The sequence below is a fragment of the Melozone crissalis genome, unplaced genomic scaffold, assembly GCF_028551555.1.
Source record: "Melozone crissalis strain CALT ecotype California unplaced genomic scaffold, PUWL_Pcris_2 ptg000006l_1, whole genome shotgun sequence".
Taxonomy (NCBI): domain Eukaryota; kingdom Metazoa; phylum Chordata; class Aves; order Passeriformes; family Passerellidae; genus Melozone; species Melozone crissalis.
Window position 1 is genome coordinate 39452022 of NW_026535784.1, and position 20849 is coordinate 39472870.

General features: G+C 39.3%; 1 protein-coding gene across 1 annotated transcript in view; it reads left to right on the forward strand.

Moving 5' to 3' along the window:
- The window catches only part of NFKB1 (nuclear factor kappa B subunit 1), a 57012-nt gene that overhangs the window by 18174 nt on the left and 17989 nt on the right, over positions 1 to 20849 (forward strand). Inside the window, 9 exon segments of the mRNA XM_054290107.1 lie at positions 1613 to 1653; positions 3596 to 3694; positions 10774 to 10922; positions 12431 to 12594; positions 13364 to 13522; positions 15127 to 15231; positions 17025 to 17116; positions 17676 to 17814; positions 20275 to 20397. Coding sequence (XP_054146082.1) covers positions 1613 to 1653; positions 3596 to 3694; positions 10774 to 10922; positions 12431 to 12594; positions 13364 to 13522; positions 15127 to 15231; positions 17025 to 17116; positions 17676 to 17814; positions 20275 to 20397 — 1071 coding nt within the window.

A 20849-nucleotide genomic window follows, 5' to 3' on the forward strand; every position in this document is an offset into this window, starting at 1 on the left:
AACCTAACTCAGCTCATCTTGACTCTATCTGTTACAGACAAAAATTGAAACACAAGGCCAAAGCTAAATATTACTCTGCATCTTTTAAAGTCCCTGAAGTCCAAACTGTTTTTCCTGCTTTGTAATGCAGGATTATGTGTATATGGTCTTGAGGCAATTGTTTTTCATGACTTCAGGAAGCACTGTTTACTTTTTCAAAGAAAAGTACAATTGATGGACTTGAGAACGAATTTATCTTTAAATGTGCATTTGTTGTGACTGCTAATATTTGCAATATAACTTTGACATGAAGTTAGTTCAGTTGCTGAGTCAGCTAACTGCGGTAGCAGAATACTAATTTCATCTATTGTGTATTTTTTCAAACTTTCATGTTGAGAGAAGCTTGTTCAGTAAAGATCTCTGCTTGACTCCTTGGCATTAATACCTTTCACAGAGTAGAACTGATAATACAGAAATCCAGCAGGAATATGGCTGGAAAAATATTACTTAGTTATTCCCAGTGAAGCTGTCATTTGGGGTCTGCTTTGAAAACAGATATTTTAGCATTGAAATATGAATCATCTTGACTGCTTAGCAAGAGAGAGGAAAGTAATCATAGCTCTTGGAACTGTTGTTTTGAGACTCATCAGTGGCTTGCATTTTAAGAGGTGTTTCACAGCCATCCATGCAGAGAACTTTCCTTCTTGATGTAAATAATCTAAATGATCAGAGTTGATCTTTGATCAGGTGATGAGTGCTTAACTCTGGTGGCACTGAATTCTCATTGGATTTAGGGCCTACTCAAAAGCTATATAAACTGGCAAATTTTGCATGAGGTTTATAGTATGAAGTTAACCTCTGTATGAGACTGAAAGTTGTTTAATGAAGCCTTCTTTAAAAGACATAAATAGAATTTTAGTAGGACATAATCCTATGTATTGGCACCATGCTCAATCAAAAGAGAGTCTGTATTTGTAGTCAAATTGACTACAGTATTCAGTGTTTTTAGAGGCCCAGCAGAACACTATATTTAAAAGTGTATCTGAAATTATTAAAAGAATGTAAATTGTTTAGTCTTCTCAATTCCAGGATTTTTTTTAAAGCAGTTCTGACTGTTTGGGGCATGTTGAGACAGCTTGAATTCCTCCTGTATTCCCATGCCTCAGAGCTTCCCATTGGCTGTCTCCTGACTTTCAAAAGCACCTATTCTGTAGGAAGCCCTAGGGCCAAAAGCTGGTGAGTGTAGTCTCTAGAGCCCAAGGGGTTTAAATACAGAAGTTAACCTTAGCTCAAGAAGTCAGACTGCTGTCAGTGGCAAGGAAAGGATCCTGTTCTTATTCACCATTGCAAGTTTTAACTGAGTAATCAGTTGTCCATTTAGGCTCTCTGAGTAAAATTAACTTTTTTTACTTAATCTTCCTCTTCTTATACTACTGATCTTTAGCTGGGAGTAACAGACTGACACACAATTAAATAATTTATTGAAATTTAAGTTCTGAAGAGACTTAGATGTTTTCAAAATTTTTATCTCAAGTAATTCAAGGACAGTATCTTACCCCTACAACCTATATATTCATTATAGCAATAGAAATATAATATCTATTAATACTTTTCTTTCTTTCTTTTATGTTAGCAGATGGACCGTATCTTCAAATCATAGAACAGCCAAAACAGGTAAGAACAAGACTACATTTTGAAAATGTCCAAGGTAGCTATATTACTACATTCAGCTTTGAATAAACTTACGACTTAAATAAAAGAGAGCACAGAAAAGTCTGAGCTCTCGGGACAAATGTGGCACTTGAAATGAGGAGTTTTAACTCTTACTTTTGTATTTAAAGCATTTCCTGTTTTGTTCTGTGTTCTTTATCTCCTTCTGGAAGTGTCATAATTCAAAAAACCAATCCTAAGGGTTTTAAAAATATGCTTTGCTAAGTATAGATTCTTCATCTTAGAAGTGGCTGTTTCAGTACCCCAGTATCTGGAAACATAAACTAGTAGATCAAACACAGAAGATTTTTAGGATTTGTTTCATAGTTTTTGAAACACAAGAAGTTAAAAATAAAAACACTGAATTCCCAAGTTACAGGAACTTCTGACTTGTGTTTTGTTGTTGTAAAGAAATGCAGTTGTCCTTTGAGATTATTTTTGTAATGGTTGTCTGTTTTGAATAATCAAAGAAAAATGAAGATAAGTACTCCAATGAAACTTTTTTTCTGTTAGGTAGCAAACAGGACCTATGCTCCTCTAACTGCAGAGAAATCATTTCAATGCACTGGTTAGTTTTCATGCAACTGATGTGGAAATAATTGCTGGGTAAAGATTGCCCTGAAGTGTGCCTGGGTATAGTTCCCCTTTGGCTGGTGGCACCAGCAATTGCAAGGATTCCTCCTGAAGCTGTTATAGTATGGAGGTGCCTTTTCTGTCTGTCCCAGTGAATTCACCAAAATCCTCCCTTACAGAGCTGTTCAGTAAACAGGGGAATACAGTGGCTAAAAGCTGTCCCATCCTCCTCTTGGTCTTCTGCAGAAGCATATTGCAATCCATTCTTCCTGGCAGGAGGCAGTGGAGAACATTGGTTTCAATCACACACCAAAGACATTTTTGTGCTGGAGCATCCCTCCAGGAATAGGGCTCTTCATCACAGCACTGAGTGGAGCAGCAGTGTACTGTGAACTCTTGGAAGAATATGCTGCATCTTCCTCATTGTTTTGAGTTCATCCCAAATCAGGCCATGCCTGCAGTGCACAGTCCATAAGGAGAAATCTTTGTTCCCATGTGTGACTTGTCAGCAAGGGGCTCCTCTCGTGGGGTACCCGTGTGGGAAGCTGGGCAGGGGCTTATAGCAGAGTGGTGAGGGTGATCCATCAGGCCTGGAGAGTAGATCTGAAAGCAAAATTGAGGACCACATTAAATATATTGTTAAGTAGAGTTAGTTACCAGACACCTTCACTTAAGAGTTGCATCTTTCATGGTTTATTGATTGCCATGTAAAATAAAGGGGATGTTCAACAATGGAGCTGATGGAGAGCTGTGTTCTGGACTGGTTTTCGATATCCTGCAGTTCTCTAAAGTATATTCACATATCTATTTATAGACATCTGTAGCTGAGATGAAAAACAGCCAGAGTCCCCTGAAGCTTTCGTGCTGTTTCTGGATTTCACTCAGAGATACAGCTTTCATATGTTTTTCCCAGAAGGAGGAAGTGTTTCTGTTTCATCCCTGTACTTTCATTTATGGTACTTGGACTTCCTTATTATTTGTTTCAATTTTGTCTACTTAGCAGCAGTCTTGGGAGAGAGTATCTGCTCTTGCATTCTCTACATGAGAATTTTTATCCTATTTTAAGAGTATAAATAGTTCTCTGTTTCAAAATATCTTCACTCAACCAAAAGAAAAATATGAGGTTGCTGCTGAGTGTTAAAGTGAAAATAGAAGAGGTTCTCTAGGGCTGCAGTTCAGCGATGCTTTGTTAACCAGCATTTCATGAATGAACAATTGTAACTTTTCCATTTGGGCAAGCCTTGTTTGTAGGTGTGTTCATCTCTGTGTGTGCTGTTTCTCTTTTGGCTCTGTTTCTGTACAGCTTTCAAGTTTCTTTTCCTTTGTTCCACAGAGGGGATTTCGTTTCCGATACGTGTGTGAAGGGCCTTCGCACGGTGGACTTCCTGGTGCTTCTAGTGAAAAGAACAAAAAATCATACCCTCAGGTCAAGGTAAGGACATAAAGCATTAATGCTGCAAAGTCAATGCCAGTGTCATCATATGTATGTGTATAGGGCCTTATTGCATAGCAACATACATTTGTATGAAGTTGCTCAAGACAGACTACATTTCAATCCCGACGTCCACATTTGATTTTGAAAATAAAGTTGTCCTAAGATGTGTGGGTTTGTTTTGGCACTGTTTTTATCTGCCAGCAGTTAAGCAGTAAGTTATCTGCACCTACTACCTCACTACCATTGTGCAGACTAATGGAGCTCTTCTTTAAGGTACAGTTTTAGCAAGGCTTGAGCTGCTCCGTTGCTCCATTTCCATTGCAAAGCATGACTCTGTTTAGTTATTCCATTTCACTCTAGGATGCTATATACCAAGTTTTCCTTTTTTTCCTGTTCATGTTACTCCTTATCCAATAGCTCTAGAGTACTCTTTTTCTTAGGAACTTAATCCCTTTAAAGTAACGTAGAACCTCTGATTTTAATAGGAACAGTGTTATGTTCAGGTGTTCACTGAACTTTTTTGTGGGTTTGTTTTTTTCCCTCTGGAAAAGAAAAATTAAAATACGTTAATCAAAGAAATGTTCTATGGAGGCTTAGTATGAAGATTAGAAAAGTGATTAATTGTTGTGGGACTGGAGGATTGTATTTGCCTATGTTTCTTGCAGCAAATTTTTTTTCTGTGGAAGTGTGGAAAAGCTGCACTGTGTCTTTTCAGTATTTTTAACTTAAAAGCAAGCCTTGGTCTTAGTACATTACATATTTGAACTGATGCGCTGCAAATTCTGATGAGGAACAGGGTTAATGTATTCTAATCCTGGTGTTATTTCTTAATATATTCTAATCCTGGTGCTCTCTTATGCCTTTATGGGGAAAGAAGGGGAGGGAAGAGTGGTAAGCAATAAACCTCTGCCTTGGTGTGTGCCACTCCTGGTTGTTCTCCTCAGTGTGTGTGTATAGTTTGTCTGCAGTTCTTGGGAAAGGCTGGAGTTTGCAACAGTTGCATCTCCTAATGCACCAGTATAAGCATAACATCATGGAAAATAAACAGCACTGGCTGAGGTAGCCTAGGCTGGTAGTTTTGTGAATTGAGAAGAAGCTGGGAAAGCTGATTTAGCTTTTTTAGATTCATATAGCCTTGCAAAACTCTTAGGAAAAATTACTAGCCCAGGCAAATGATCTACTTGCTTTTTTCTTTCCTATTTTGACAGTAATGATGAACCATTGAATGACATTTCACTGGAATGTTCAGATATAAAATCATTTACTTCAATTGAGCCAGATCTTTGGATTCTGATCCAATCTGCAATGATAATAATACAAGTGATACTTTATAAAGGTGTGGTAGGTCACACAATAGCATGACAAGGAGTTAAACGGGAAATGGAATTTCTCCTTGAGTAAACTAGAAAGCAGAATGTTCTTTGGCTTTCCATCAAACCTTCTAATTTCATTGATCATCACTTTTTAATTTCATCTATAGTTTACACGCACACAGATCCCTTCCCTTCCCTCCCATCCCACTGTGTGCATCTGGGTTTTTTTCCCCAGTACAAATCCCCACATGGCAACACCTGCTGGGAGAGGCTGGCAAGGGAACACAAGTAAATTCCTCAAGGCCATTGCTTGTTAGTGCCTGTTCTTGATTCAAGTGGTGCCAGGAAAGACAGAAGTGTTTCACACCTTTTCCTGTAAGTCTATTCTGTGTTTTGTCAGAATGTGCTCACTTTGTCTTAACTGAGCAGAGCACAATTGAAAATTGCAATTTTTTGTTGCATTTGGGTTTTTTGTTTTGGTTTGGTTTTTTTAAATTTTATTTTTATTTTTTGGTGTTTTTTTTTTTACTCTCATGCCAATGTTTTCACTATAAAACCTACAGTAGTTGATCACAGTGCAGTGAAAGGACAGTAGCATGAGCTTTGGCTGTACTGTAAAAAAAGGAGGTTTTGTGATGGATCTTTAAATCCTTGGCCATGGTGTGGTCAGTGCAGCTCACATTGGGATCTGCTTTGTGAGAGTTTGGCCAACTCTCTTAAAATTTACTAGTACCTACCATGGATGTCCTGAAAATAGACATCCTCTGTGAGCAAAAAACCATTGCAGTCTCCCTGTTCTGTTTTCATATGATGATGGATTGGAGACCAAAATGAAAGCACAATTATGGGATGTGACCTCTTGCATAATGTGGACTGTTCCATTTCACCCTTTTTTTTTCTCCCTACACTGTCACTAACTCCTAACTAAGCTGGAACACATCAAGACATATCTCTCACATAAAGGCTGGAGTTTTGAAGACTTTGCTATGTCTCTAAGCAAGGTGTTTTGGTATTTAATTACGTTTAACCTCTCCCTGTATAGTATATTAGTAGGTGGTGTAGGTCAGGAGTTAATGTAGCAGTTCTGCAATGCCAGCCTTTACACTTGAAACAAATTTGCACTGGTCAGCAAGGTGGAATTGGAGTAAAACCTCTTGTTTAATGGAACAGTCCTGACTAATGGAGTCTAAATGACAGTAGATTCCATAATATCAAAATCTAGATCCCATAATATCAAAAATAGGATTAATTTATCTTAATGATTTGTGGACTTACGTTGCTTTGCTTAGCCCTGCCTTTGCTAAGAGTAATCCTAATATGTAGAAAGCATCTTGTATATTCAGAGGATTCTATATAACTTTGCATGTTATCATGGAGAGCAGAGAAGTTGTAGATAATAAAGATGTTACAATGAAGTTATGTTTCATGATTGCAACTTAAAATTCTTCATTTAAATTTCATTTTCACACACTTAGTGTAAGTAACACAGCACTGGAAAATTCTACTGTCTAGAACAGTTGAAACCAAAGCTTATTTATGAACTGCTTATTAATCATTACTATTTTATCCAGAGGAAAAAGCAATCAGTAGTATAAAAAGAAAGGATAAACCAGCAAAGTCTAATATTATCACCAGCATACTTAACTATCTAAAGTATTTTTATTTATAATTTGCTTGGGTTTCATATATTTGAAAAAATGTCAGAAAACTCATGCAGAAAATTTCCACTGGCCTTACACGTTTATCATGTGTGCCCTGATCTTGCATGCTGCTGTTAGTGTGGGCAGATCCATGATTTACACTGAAGTGCTTGATCCACTTTTAGGTGTGACAAGAACTTGCTGAAAACAGCAAAGTGAAGGAAATGTCCTGAATTTTCATCTCCTCAGGGGCAAATCTACGTGGGTGGCTGCAGTCTGTAGTTCAGTGTTCTTTGTGAGCTGGATGTAAATGAGCTCCAGCCCGGAGTTCAGAGGTGTGCCTGAGCTGAAGAGCACCATCTCTCTGCACTAGAGGTTGGGCACAGAGCACTTTGGCTTGTGAACTGGAGCTGCACACCAGTTAGGCAGCCCTGGACCCAGGCACTCCAACAGAACTGCCCAGCCAGTCTGTCCTGGGGCTATTCCAAATTATACCTCAGTCTGGAGATGAGAGTTCTTCTTGAAATCTGGGATTTCAGCACATTTACTTCGAGTTCAGGAGGAGAATTTATGGAAAACTACTTTGCTGATGAGCCTTGGTGACAAAAGGAGCATATTTATTTGCTTTTCCCCCTGTCCCCAATAGGAATTAAATGTAAAGTGATATAGATTGCTGATTACAGTCCAAAAAAATCACCCAACAACTGAATTAAGGAAAAAACATGAGACAAGAATAAGCAGACTCTTTGGTATAAATCTTTACCCCTCTTAAAAAGCTACTGAATCAAATTCAGTGAGATTTGAGCTTTTTACTGGTAAGGCTGATTTAGCTGAATATGAGGCATTGAATCACTTTAGAAGCTCTGTATTTTTGCCATTACAGTGACCTCAGAGTCAGAGGATCAGATCTTCAGCCCCCATTGGTTTGAATTACTTTACATGGCTTTTTCTTAAGCCTTTTAAATAAGTACTCAGCTGCCTACATGATTTGTACCACATCTGAATATTTTGTCTTTAATTAGTAACTGAAAAAAGAGAGATACTGCTCTGTAAAAACAAGCTGTTCATAAAGAGTGAGCGATGCCTCATCTTTGGAACACTTCTTGTACAAGGCTACGTGCCTAGGACAGCAGTAGTGACACTCTGAAGGACAGGCAGGGCTGGAGCTGCAGTTGTTCAACAAAGGGATTGGAAGGAGAAATAGGTGCTTTTGTAATGCTGGTGTTGCAGGTTTAATGTGGTTTTTTCCATCATTTGCTCCTGTTGTTGACCAGTTAGTTTCGTTTCTTGCTTGTAAGAGTAACTGGAAAAAAACATCTTTGAAGTATGAAAATGTTCTTATAAAGTTTTTGTAAAGTCTTGGAACCTATAAAAATTGGCTGGGATCTGGATTGCAGGAGGACATGAAATAACTGAAAAAACTTTCTACTCTTGTTTTGAAACTGACTCAATTTCGAGTTCACAGGATCCTTTTAATCTTTCAGACAAATCTCTCAGAAAGAGCAGATAAATGTAAGCCTGCAGCCTTTTAACTTTATCAGATCAATTGAATCCTGCTTCAGATACAGGATGTAATCAAGTATTACAGCTATACTCTACCCAGGAACTCCTTCTTTTATTTTTTCCCCTCACCTTTAATTTTAAGTTCAATAGCTGTTTTCTGGATCACAGCTCTGATTTTGAGCCATACAGCATCCACATGCTATCTCCCCCTCATGCTGAGTCTGTTTTTGTGTCAAAACCATAATCCCTCTTCAGCATTGTAACATACCTTCTACCTTTTCAGGCCTTTCACAGTGTTTCATAAGTGCAAACCTGGTAGTTACTTTTATACCTTAGTGCCAGAATTGATTTAAAATTATTCTGAAATTGTGGCATGATTCAAGGACATTGAAAAGTTATTTCAGACTTAATTTATGGTACATAAGGATATTTAATCACTCGGACTATTTTCCTGGGCACCAAGTTTACCCCAAATGACTCAAAATCAAGTAGGAAAGTCTGTCTATAAGAAATAAAGTTAGGAGATGTTCAGAGACATTATGTTCCCTTTGCAGCATCAGACTGGATGACAAAAATAGTCCTTTCTTGCCTTATGACCTACATAAGGTATTACGTTTTAGGAGCCCTTTTGTTTTTCCCCTGGGAGGGAGAGACTGCAAAGATCATGCTGAGCTGAGTAACAGGGCAGATTGCAATCTGGTTACCACTGCAGTTCTGTGCTGAGCTTTCAGGGGCTGGAAAGTCCTTGTGTGCAGCAGTCCTGCCTCCAGTTTCACTGTGGTTTCTACAGCTGATGGAGGATTGTCGTGAACTTTTCTGATGTGACACCAGAGCGTCGATGTTATTCATAGTGAATATAGCACTGCAGATGTGCTGGGAGCTTTGTAGTAGGGAAAGGCTTATTGACTGAGGAGTAAAATGAAAAGAATTATTTTAAAGCTACCTTTTTGAAAAGTTAAGTGTAGCAGTGGTGGTGACATACTGTAATACTGAATGCCGTGGTTTTTATTTTCAGATGACTTTGTGAAAGGTACATAAATATTTTCTCCCTGCTGGTAAATGACAGAAATAGTCCAGCAGTGATTATCCTGCATCTCTGTACTGTTTCAGTTCAGATTTCAATGTGGAAACAGGAGGGAAGCATCAGCCCTCTGTCTTGTATTTTAGAAACTGCCACTTGTAAAATGCACATTATGGCAGCATTATACAGTTAACTAGCAGGAGTGGGTAATGAGAGGGCTTTTGCACACCTGCTCCTCCTGGAACTACTTTTTCATAGTTGGGATTTTTTTTTTTTCTGCTTTCAGCAGTGATTAGGAAGGCAGGGAGGGCACGCACTGTACATATGCAAAGTGTTTCAGCTGTGATGGAATGGGTTCAAGAGAGGGGTTAACTGGAGTGAAGGAAGCTAGCAGGACTCAGTAATGTGGTGAAATCGAGGCAATCCCTCGCTATCAGCATTTTATCAACAATATAACCTTAAATATTCAGTTCATCACTGATTCATCACTTTAATGTTTATCGTGATCCTTTAATGCCTTGGTTGATTAGATCTCTATGCTGCTGTAATACAAAGAACTTGGCCCAAGGCAAATTAGAAGAAAAATTAGAGGAGGAGGGGGAAAAGCCCAACATTGATAAAAGGGTTAATTAAGTGAATTGGAAGGGAAGGTAATGTTTGCTTTTTAAAAAGTAGGGTAATTTTATGTTCAGCATAATTTGAAAGTGGTGCATAACCCACAACAGCCTTGGAGTATTACTGCCTTGGAGTGAGGAAAGAAAATAAAGTTCTAAATAATATATGTAAAGCAAATAACTTACCAGTATGGTATGTTATTAGTAATTTTAGATGTGTTTTTGAGGCATTGTTTTTTATTAAAAGCTGTTTAAAATGTATGGTGATTAGAAACTGTTGCAAGGGGAAAAAAAAAGCTTTGTAGGCTTTCAGAGTTGGGTATATGAAAGAAAGCACACAGTTTATCATAGTTCTAGTCCAGCAAAATCCTAGGTGGGAATTCATTGCATATCCTTGTGTACACTTAAGGGAGATATTTACTGGACTGAGTAATACGTGTTGATGAAGTACATGAGCTAACAAAATGCCTGTTAATATAGAATTTAAAATCTACCTGAGGAGTCCAATATTGTAATGCAGCCAAAAGGTTTTCTAACAATCACAATGTTTAAAAGTAATTTTCAAAGTCTTTCTGAATTGGGCAGAACAGTGCAGGGTTTTTAGTTTAATTTTCTATATGCTTCTGAATGGGTAACAATATATATTGTGAATTCAATGTACTGATTGAAGCTTAAGGAGAGCAGTGTGGACTAAATGGCCAGAATGTAAAAGTGAGATTCATGTTTTAAGAAACAGATGAGTCTTTCCTTTTACTTTTTTGGTCAGTACTTCTGCCATTTGCATATCAAGTTCAATTGCAAAGGAAAGTGATGATCTGGTACAGTTAGTTTGCCATTTGTATTCCATGAAGAAATGCATACACATTTCTCCTATGTAAACTTGATTGTACTTAACTGACAGAAAATGCTCACCTGGAATCATCACTTGTTTCATTTTAAAAAAACAGTAAGCAAACCATCCCACTTTCTTCATATTTATTTACAGATCTGCAATTATGTTGGACCTGCAAAAGTAATTGTCCAGTTAGTAACTAACGGGAAATACGTCCACTTGCATGCTCACAGCCTGGTGGGTAAATTCTGTGAAGACGGAGTGTGCACGGTTCTCGCAGGACCCAAGGACATGGTGGTGGGGTAAGTCTGGGAGCTCCTCTGCAAACCTCAGCTCTGGGGGGAGCATCAAGACTCTACAAAGCAATACAGAAATACTCCTAAGAGGCAGCTCTGGGGAGCACTCGTCTCCACGCTCTGATCTCTGGTTTTTTAATATCATAAAAAGAAAATTTAATGGGGTTTTTGTTCTCCTTTGTAGAATTTTCGCTAAGCAAGCTAAATTCATTTAGGTGACTATTTTTTTACTTAGAATTTGTATAGTTTTAGTCTCTTGGTGTGCAGTCTAAATTTGTGTTGTAAGTCCATTCTTTAAAATACAAGGAATTTTGATCAGAGAAGGGACTAAAATTAGTGTTATCATTTTGTCACCTCTTTGATCAATATTTTACTTCTATTGAAACCTGTCAATAGAAATGTGATGGAAAGCATTAAGAAAATAGGATTAGTGAATTTGAAATTAATGCAAGATGGGTATAAACATGAAAATACTGCATAAGTCAAAATTGTAAAGTTTAAAGCAGAAAGATTATAGTGAAATTGTAGTTGGCCTGTTCTTGTTTAATTTGAAAGAATAATTGTTTATATCAGTAAATGGAGCTGAAGCTCCCAACCATGTTTTGAGGCTTAGATCAGGTTTCATGCTGGCTGTGAGTTTTAATTCTGTGATCTCAAGAATGTCTTTGTTGGTGAAGATGATGAAGTTTAAAAAGCTGAGAAGGTTGGGAGAGAGAGATTCTTTTAAACTGTAACTTTTGATGTCCAAGCCCAGTGCACTGACTTTACCGTGCACAACAATTTAAATAGCTTTATTTCAAATGCTCCTTTTCATCTTGAAAAGTTTGGCTCATTTTCTAACCTGTCTTGTTTTTCATCAGATGTTTAGAACCAGCTTTCCTGTCCTCACTTGACCCGCATGAAAATTGAGTTACTGTCTTGTTTTCATACTTCAAAATCTAATTGATTTTTCAATATGCCAGCAGATTTTTACAAAAGCACACCTTGTATTTTGGATATTTTTATTCAAATAGACACCCAAACTATCTTGCAGAATGACCAGAGCCTTCCTTAAAACATTTTATTTGTAAAATACCGCACTGTTTTCAGCTTCTTAGCTTGCTCTCCAAACCATTTTCAACAGATGGAGCATACTCTGACCAGTTGCTCTGCTTAACAGACACACAGAATGACATATTAATGTCATTGCCAAGACACAGCGAACAAAGTGTGACTACCAGATTTTCCAACATTTTGTAAGTTGCTTTCCCAATGGAAGTCTGAAACCTGAGAGATTACTATTTATGCTATAGGAAAGTGCACCCACATGTTCACTGTCATAGAATGGTGCACATTTTACATGTTTTGTCATCTTGACTGAATTTTTCTGGATGGAAAATTCTCCCTCAAACACTAATAGGGTCTAAGTAAACCTGTAGAGTCCTTCTGTAGACTTGGGTTGTGTAGCTGCCTCTGGTAAGAGAAAGGCTGCCTATAAGTCTGGCCTAAAGCATTCCCCAATCAAAATTTGGCAGGTTTGCAAATCTTGGAATACTTCATGTCACGAAGAAGAAGGTGTTTGAAACTCTGGAAACACGCATGATAGATGCTTGCAAGAAGGGATACAACCCAGGACTCCTGGTGCATCCAGAACTCAGCTATCTTCAGGCAGAAGGCTGTGAAGACAGGCAGCTAACTGGTATGTGACAATGATGGCCTGGTTTTAATTGGTGTTTTATTAAAAACAGGCTGAGCTTCTGAAAACACAGATTCCTAGCTGGAAAAAGACCTTGTGTAGGACAACAGCCAATGTCTATGTGCTTTTAAGAGGTGGTGCATTGTGGCTGTGTTTTAGGGAATCTGAAAGGAGTCTGCTGTCAATGCATGCATGAGAATGGAGAAACTTCCTTCCACAGCTGCCTGTACCAACCTCTGCACCTGTATTCCATTGCTATTCTGTTGAATAATATTCTCTCTTAAATAGAGTCATTTTGCATTATTGTAGCAAGACATGATATCCTTAATGAACTTAGGGATCTCCTTTTGAGAGCACTGTTTCATTCAGCTGCATTTCACTCATATTGCTGTGAAACCTGTGGTCTGCTTTGCTTTCAGGCACTGCATAGAGGGGCCAGCTGTCTTTCCATCACTCTTAACACCAGGAATTCAGGTGTCCTGAGGGGTGGCCTCCTCCCTTTTCACAACCTTCATAAACTGAGAGCAGAAAGTAGTAATTTTCTGTCTTTTAATTATATAACTTAAGTAAGATCTGAAGCACAAACTGCCAGATGAACACAGTACAATTTGAATAGCTGCTCCACTCTGCTTAGAAAGGGAAAACCCAATGGATGCTAAACGTAAAGGAAGACATTTCCTCCCTGTCCATGCCTTTGGAGGTTTGTTTCTTCTCTCTGTTTTGTTAAGGATGCCCTACCCTTCGTGTTAATTCCTCTGTCTGTGAATTCCAGAACGGGAGAGGGAAATCATCCGCCAGGCAGCCATCCAGCAGACCAAGGAGATGGATCTCAGCGTGGTGCGGCTCATGTTCACGGCCTTCCTTCCCGACAGCAACGGCAGCTTCACACGCAAGCTGGATCCCGTCATATCCGATGCAATATATGACAGCAGTAAGTATATTTGGCTTTAATCACTTCTTTAATCAGGGGCAGGCTCTTGTACACACAGAAATGACAGGTAGATATTGCTGTACATAGACTCATCCAGCCCTGCCTGCCTGGTATTTGATGAAAGACAAGTAAGTAGCCCATGGATAATTAGCCCCACGTCTGTCGATGTACATACAGTGTCACGCTGGTTTTAATAGACGGTGATGCAAGCTATAGAGGAAGATTTTATTTTGCTGTTAGCATGTTTAATCCTGCCACTTTTATTATGAGGATTTTGTAAGTTCTTTTTATATCTATAAGAAGGGCTTGAATTTTGCAGAGTTTTCAGTTGCTTTCTGTGACAAAGCGTTATTACACGAGATGTGAGGAAAAAAATTACTTTGCTTCTATCTTTGTTGAGAATTTGACACCTTTCAGTTTTGCAGACCATCTGCTTGTCCATATTTTAAAAGGCAGTGAAACCATTTCCTTTAGATCTGGCAGTATTTTTAGAGCATTCCTCTATTTGTCCTTTTTCTTAGAGAATTTTTTCACTTCATGTTTTCCCCTATGCTGTTAAATTATAGTGACTCATCTTACTTGAACCCTTTCTGCTGCCTGAATTTTTCTTCCTGAGGCTGTGGCATCCCATGTTCTTGATAGTAATTCTGTAATGACTCAGGAAAAGTACCTTTTTTTTCCTTTGTGCATCAGTCATGTCTATATTATTGCTTTTTAAGGACAAAGTCTAGATCAAAATGTACTAAATGCAACTTTCTGCTATAGTCTGTGCCTTGCTGTTAATTGGGCAATGTAGGTCAAAAATCTTGTCCTAAACTAAGGAGACAAACAAAGGTGTCATTTTGTATGCATGTTTCTGCTGTTGTAAGTTGCCACACAGATGTCAGTTACTAGTTTCTGATCTCCCAAGGTGAATTCTTGATTGCTAATTTCAGATCTTTCTTGGGTTTTGTTTGGGGGTTTTTTTGGATACTTCATTGGCACCATTCAAGTCTTCACAGAACAGACATAACCTGTGGTAGCATAACTTGCCTGTCACAACTGCTTTCACTTATCAGATGATATTTTTGTCTTGAGGACCAATAGTTGTCTGTAGATGCCTCTACTAGGATCTGTGGAGGTGGGCTTTTTTATCACTGTCCAGTACACTGGCCAAAAACTGGCATGCTTTCGAGTAAGCCACAGTGTCAAGCAAAGCACTGTAGATAGCAAGAAGCAGCTCTCAGGAGTGTCACTCTGTCAGAAAGCAGGGAGGAAAAAGTTGCATTCTCTTGTACGGCCCTGCTGTCAGAAAAGGAGTACTACTGCAGGGTGCTGGATGCAGGTCACTGCTGGGTTACCTTGCTAGTGCAGTAATTGTGCTGCAGTGGCTGGGACCTTATTTTGTAGTTCGCAGTTCAGTCAAAGCTTAGGAGATACAAGATTGTCTTTCATATGGAAAGCCCTTGATTTATTCATATTTAAAAAAACACAGACAAATTCAGGTAGGTTGTATTGGAAGCTTGTCTTTCTATTGCATTCTGTGGGTTGTGCTTGGTTGTGTTTTTTGAAGTCTAAATCTGTTACAAAAGTAAGCAGGTTTTTTTCATCTTCCCTTTCAATAGAAGCTCCCAATGCCTCCAACCTAAAAATTGTAAGAATGGACAGAACAGCAGGGTGTGTGACAGGAGGGGAAGAGATTTACCTGCTCTGTGACAAGGTTCAGAAAGGTAAGAGTCATGAATATTGTGAGGCACACCAGGGTGTTCATCTGGAGTACACTAAAGCCTCCTGTGCTCTCTTTAGTGTTGTCCCACTCCAATAGTGCAGCAGGATTTATAAGCACTCAGCCTTTCTGGAAGTCAACGCAGCAGTCCAGAGATTTAATAGATAAAAAAAGTCTATTGCAAAGCAAATTCAGTTTTTCTTGATGATCATCTCCGTTCTTCTCAAGTTTCTGCCCTTGCATGTGTTCTGGAATTTTGAGGGGTGGTGGGTGCTGGGTGATGTTCAACTCCATTAACTCACACCTGCTCTGAATTATTCCAAAAGTCCTGATTTATTATTAAGTTTCTGATTGTGAAGTGTAAGTATGAGTATTCTCATGGATGGGAGCTGAATGTGTTCAGTACTGCTACTAATAACTTCATTTTTGTGTATACACTTATGGTAGAGGTTACTCAGTGTAAACAGATACTTCTGACAGGTTCATTTTCAGTCTCTGCTCATGTGAGACTGTGAGAATTCAGCAGTGTGGATTAGGACACTTTGGTTTTTATTGGAAGATAGTGGTTAAATGTGGTTTGTGAGGGAGATCCTTTGTATTTTTCAGCTAGAAGTAGTACTTGGGACACCCTGGTGTAGATTACATGGTAGAGTGGGTGCTTTCTTCTCATCTACTTGGAAACAGTCCCTGCTCATGTTGTTAAAACCACTGTGACATTTTGCATTGGTGCAAGCTGTTGTTTTCCATCTCTCTTTCTTCTAAATGCCCTTCTACCATTTAGGGAAGAGGGAAAGCTTTGGGGGCTTTTAGGGACTTTGAAAGAACTATTTTCCTTTAATACTGCATCTACCCTCTGCCATCAGGAGGACTGAGATAAAACGCGACTCTTACGCACAAAATAAATAAATAAATGTCTGACTCAGTGGAAGCCCTGAGGTGGGGTTTCCCCTCAGCCAGACTGGGGTTTCCCCTGACCTCACTGCCTTCAGAAACCTCCTGCCTGAAGAAACTTGAGCATGCAGGACAGCAGGACTGGAAGTGGTGGTTCACAGTCTTGAGACTAGCAGGTGGGGCACCTGCAGGGGAAGCAGTCTGTCTGCTGCAGAAGCCTGTCCTGCATCAGTCGCCCTAAGAGACAATAGGCTTTTTCTGGCTTTTTCTCATGGGAGTGCTGTGGAAGGAATTTACTGGTGAGATGCTTTTCCTAAAAACATAAATAAATAAATAGAAAGAGGATGAAAGAAGAGTTGTTCAGAGGAGCAGAAGCCAAATGCCATGTTTCTGGCCTGTGCTGTTGGAAGGCGAAGGATCCCTGCTGGCTCACACCTCCCCAGTCTCTGAGCTGCAGCTCCACCGTGGCACTCCGCCAGCAGCAAGCGGAACTTGAACTGTGGCACTTCAGGTTTTGCTACAGTTTTTTGAACTGAAACTGTTGGAGGAGAGAGGGTGGTTTCTACATTTCATGCTTCAAGTTCTCCCCTCCTTACATGTTTGTTCCAAATAAGGCTCCTCTGGAATGTTTTATAACCCTAGAATAGGAAGATGATGTGAACCTAGTTCTGTTTTTACAGCTCAGTAAATAGCAACTAGAATGAAGTCATTAGGATTAGGCTGATGTAAATTTGATGTAAAAAATGTGTTTTTTCTGTGGTTTTCATAAAACAGATAAAGATAATTAATGTATTGTGTAGTATTTTCATCCAAGAAGTAACCATGTTGATACTTAGCTGAAATAACCATAGCCAAAGGTTAAACAAATGCACAAACATCCCAGAGTGTTACTTTCATTCTTTTCAGATGATATTCAGATACGTTTCTATGAAGAGGATGAAAATGGTGGTATGTGGGAAGGCTTTGGAGATTTCTCTCCTACAGATGTACATAGACAGGTAAGTAACAGAGCATTTGTCCTTTGTTAATGATTCTCCTACCTCTGTAAGCTAGGATTATATTATAGTTTGTAAATTATGTAAAAGCGTCTGTATCCCATACTGACCTCCTCTTTGAGTCATTGCTTTCTAACAAAAAGACATCTGTTAGATGACTAAGACTACAGTGCAAGGATATTAGGAGAAAGCCCCATTGCTTTAACATGCACCCCTGTAAAATGGGATAGGACATATAAACAGCTCTGAGAGCTCCTGTGAACACGCTGAGAAAGCCACGGAAGAGATGCTAAAGGATGAGGGGACAAACAGTGCAGTACTGACATATGGGATGTGTTAGCACTTAGCATGGCAGTTCTGTCTTTCCCAAAAGGCTTTAGGAGTCAATCGCAGAAGTGAAACCGAAAGCTAAAATGGAAGTTTATTGTTGTAACAGCCCTTTGCTCTGAGCTTTTGCCTCCTGAGCCCTAAACCAACGCCTTCAAAATAGTGCAAATGCAAAAGCCAAGTTGTCAAAAGCCATGCTGTGTGACAGATATGCTTGTCTTTGTTTCCTTCACAGTTTGCTATTGTGTTCAAAACACCCAAATACCGAGATGTCAATATCACAAAGCCAGCATCTGTATTTGTACAACTGCGTAGGAAATCCGATCTAGAAACAAGCGAACCAAAGCCTTTTCTCTACTATCCAGAAATCAAAGGTAACTCATTAAACCCGTTCTACAGATTGGGAATGGAAACTGTAGGGTCCCTAGGAATGCTTTTAATAAGATAGAACTGGTTGGGTGAGGAATTTTTGGTTTTAGCTGTTATTTTTAGAAAATGTATTTGCCTCCTTGTTTTGGACAGAGTCAATATGCAGTGTGGTAGGTTTATAATGTGTTTTGTTGGTGGTGGTGTAGGACTGGTAGGCAGTAAATCCGTGCATATTTTCCAAGTGAGGCTTGTTCCTTGCAGATTCCCTATATGCACTCATGCCTGTCCATACAGTAGATGGCACTCTTCCTCTGAGTTTCCACCAAATAATACCTGAAGAGATTTTACTGTCAGTACTCTCAGATGAAACCTGAAACCACAACCTGTTTGGTGTCTGGTGGAAAAGGCACATATTTTGCAGTTCTCACCCTTTACTAACCATCATGCCAATGTCACTGATGTTTCTGTATTGTCCAGTTGCCTGTACTAGTTTAGTAAGCCCAAGACATTTCTTGTGCAAGCAGGGAAAATGCTGTTTCAATCTCTTGTTTAAAATTTTAGTTGCTTAGAAGAAGTAGAAGAATTGGTATTGGATCTGCTTCCTAAATTAGTAGTGAAAAGAAGTTTAATCAGTAGATCTGTGCCCTTTGAAGTCTACATTTCAAATGTTTGATGGGAATGACATTGGCAGTCAAGCTTTTAAATACCAATAATGTTGATGATATGGAAATGCCTTGAGGCCCAAGTCATAATTGGTGTTTCATTGTATTAAGATTATCTTTCTGCTTAGGAGTTCACCTGCCTGCAGGTTATACTACTGAATTCTAGCCTTGAATGTTTTCTGTGCCTAAAGTAGAGCTGTGTTGAAATAAATTCCATGTCAGAGTATCTAAAATAAATGTGCATTAGTGGTGAGAGACTCAGGACAGCTGAGGAGGGCATGGTGGTGGTCCAAGTGAGTCTACTTCACAACTTGCACAACAAAGTAGCACAAAGCATGAATTCACAAAAGCTTCCAGAGTTGCCAGAGGATTTCTTCTTGGCAATGATTTCAGGAACCTCTTGCACAAGTGTTAAGGGAAGTGAAGTGTTCAGCTGCAGAGCAAAATTGCCAGACTTGAAGCAAACCTCTTTTATGTGCCTCTTAATTGAGTAAAATTAATTCAACATTGTGTGCATTTTCAGATCCCCTATACAACCTCATCAAGAAATTACCATTTAGGAACCATTTATATAACCCTTGTTGCAAATGTTCCCACAAACTTAGACCCATGTATGTGGATTTTTTTGTGTTTCTCTGACTAGATTGCTCTCTAGGGTTTTCTCTTCCCATCAGTGTGAGTATGCCTGATGTGTGCATGCATACATACTTACACATCATGTGTACCTGGAAACAATGCACGTGGCTTTGTCAGTGTACTGGCTCATGTGTTCAGCTGTCTCATCTGATGCACTGACTGATGTCATGCATTTCATGCCATAACTGTGCATGAAATTTCTTTTTGTCATATGGCTGTTGAAAACTACTAGATGGTTTAATGAGCAAATGATATTTTGTTCTTTTCTCAACATTTCTACTGGATGTTAACCCATGTAGTGTTTGTATCCCTATTTCTGTAGCTCTTGTCATGACATTTTCACTTTCCCCAGTCACTGGGATAGTCCTTTTAAACTTTGTGGTTTGTTTTCCAGAGGTACTAAGTCTTATTTTGTACTTACACTATAAAATAAGTTTAGGCTTTTCTTTTCTCCTGCTACTCAGCATGGTTTGACAGTAATATGTCCCTGCCTGAAAATAAGTTGTCTTTGTTCTAGTGGCTGTTACGGTATTTTAAGTAAATCATTTCAAGCAAGCAGAGTTTTCACCATTTCTTGCCATCCCTTAAACAAAAGTTGAAAAGGCACTGCAGGTACTCTGCACTGTTGAAACTCAAAAGTGCCTTGTGATCCTCTGATAAGGCTCCATTTCTGAAGCAGATTTGCTTGGAAGAAGAGCCTGTGCTTATATTCCCCAAAGGCAAATTTTCTTCAACAAATTTGGTGTTTGGAGCACTTGCTGATTTATGACTTGGCTTAGACACTGAAGAATTTTGGGGCCACTGATCTTCAGGGCTCTCAGTACATGAGACACTTTTGAAGGAAGCTCTGAGCCCCTCAAGACATCCCCATATGTGTCCCCCGAGTCTGAGCACAAGGCAGTGACGTGGCTGAAGAGACCAAGCCAGGCCCAAGCTGGTCTGCCTTGGACTTGGCACTGGCTTGTTCTCAGAAGAATTCTCTCTGCTCCAGTATGTACAAAGATTTTGTGCTGTTTGGAGCTTGAGGAATGTTGACTCTTCTACCACACTCTGCATTGTCCTTAGTCCTAGTAACTGTAGTGATGCTTTCTGTATGCACACCCTGTGTGTGCTGTGCCTGCCACCAGCAGGACTGACTCCCTGTTCTCTCTGTTCCTTCCATCCCAGATAAAGAAGAAGTGCAAAGGAAACGGCAGAAGCTCATGCCCAACTTCTCCGATGGCTATGGTGGGGGCAGTGGCACTGGAGGTGGTGGCATGTATGGAGGGGCAGGTGGTGGTGCTGGCTCTGGTAAGGCAGCACTTTTGGGCACAGAGGGAAAAGGGCTCTACTTTGAGAGCAGGACAGATGTTTATGCTGATTTTTAAGATGTAAAGAGGATTTTGTCTCCTAGGCATATTAGATTTGACTCTGTTGCCTTTATTGTCTTCACTGTTACTCAATTCAGTCAAGCATCTCCTTATTCTAAACACTTCATCATCCTGTTTGCCTTCCCACTTTGGGAGCTTTGTTGTGTCCTAGAGCCTTGGAGGTGCTGAAATTCATGAGACAGCTCAGTTCACTATCATTGTGGGTGTCTAAACAGGTTTTGAACTGTTTCTTGGACCTCAATTGGAATTCAGCACATTAGCTCAGTGCAAAGAACCGTTAAAAAATTGGAGATGCTCTTTAGTAAATTTTCTACTGTGCTCTATCTGTTGAAGTCAGAATATATCTGATATGCAGGATCGTGAGAGCATTGC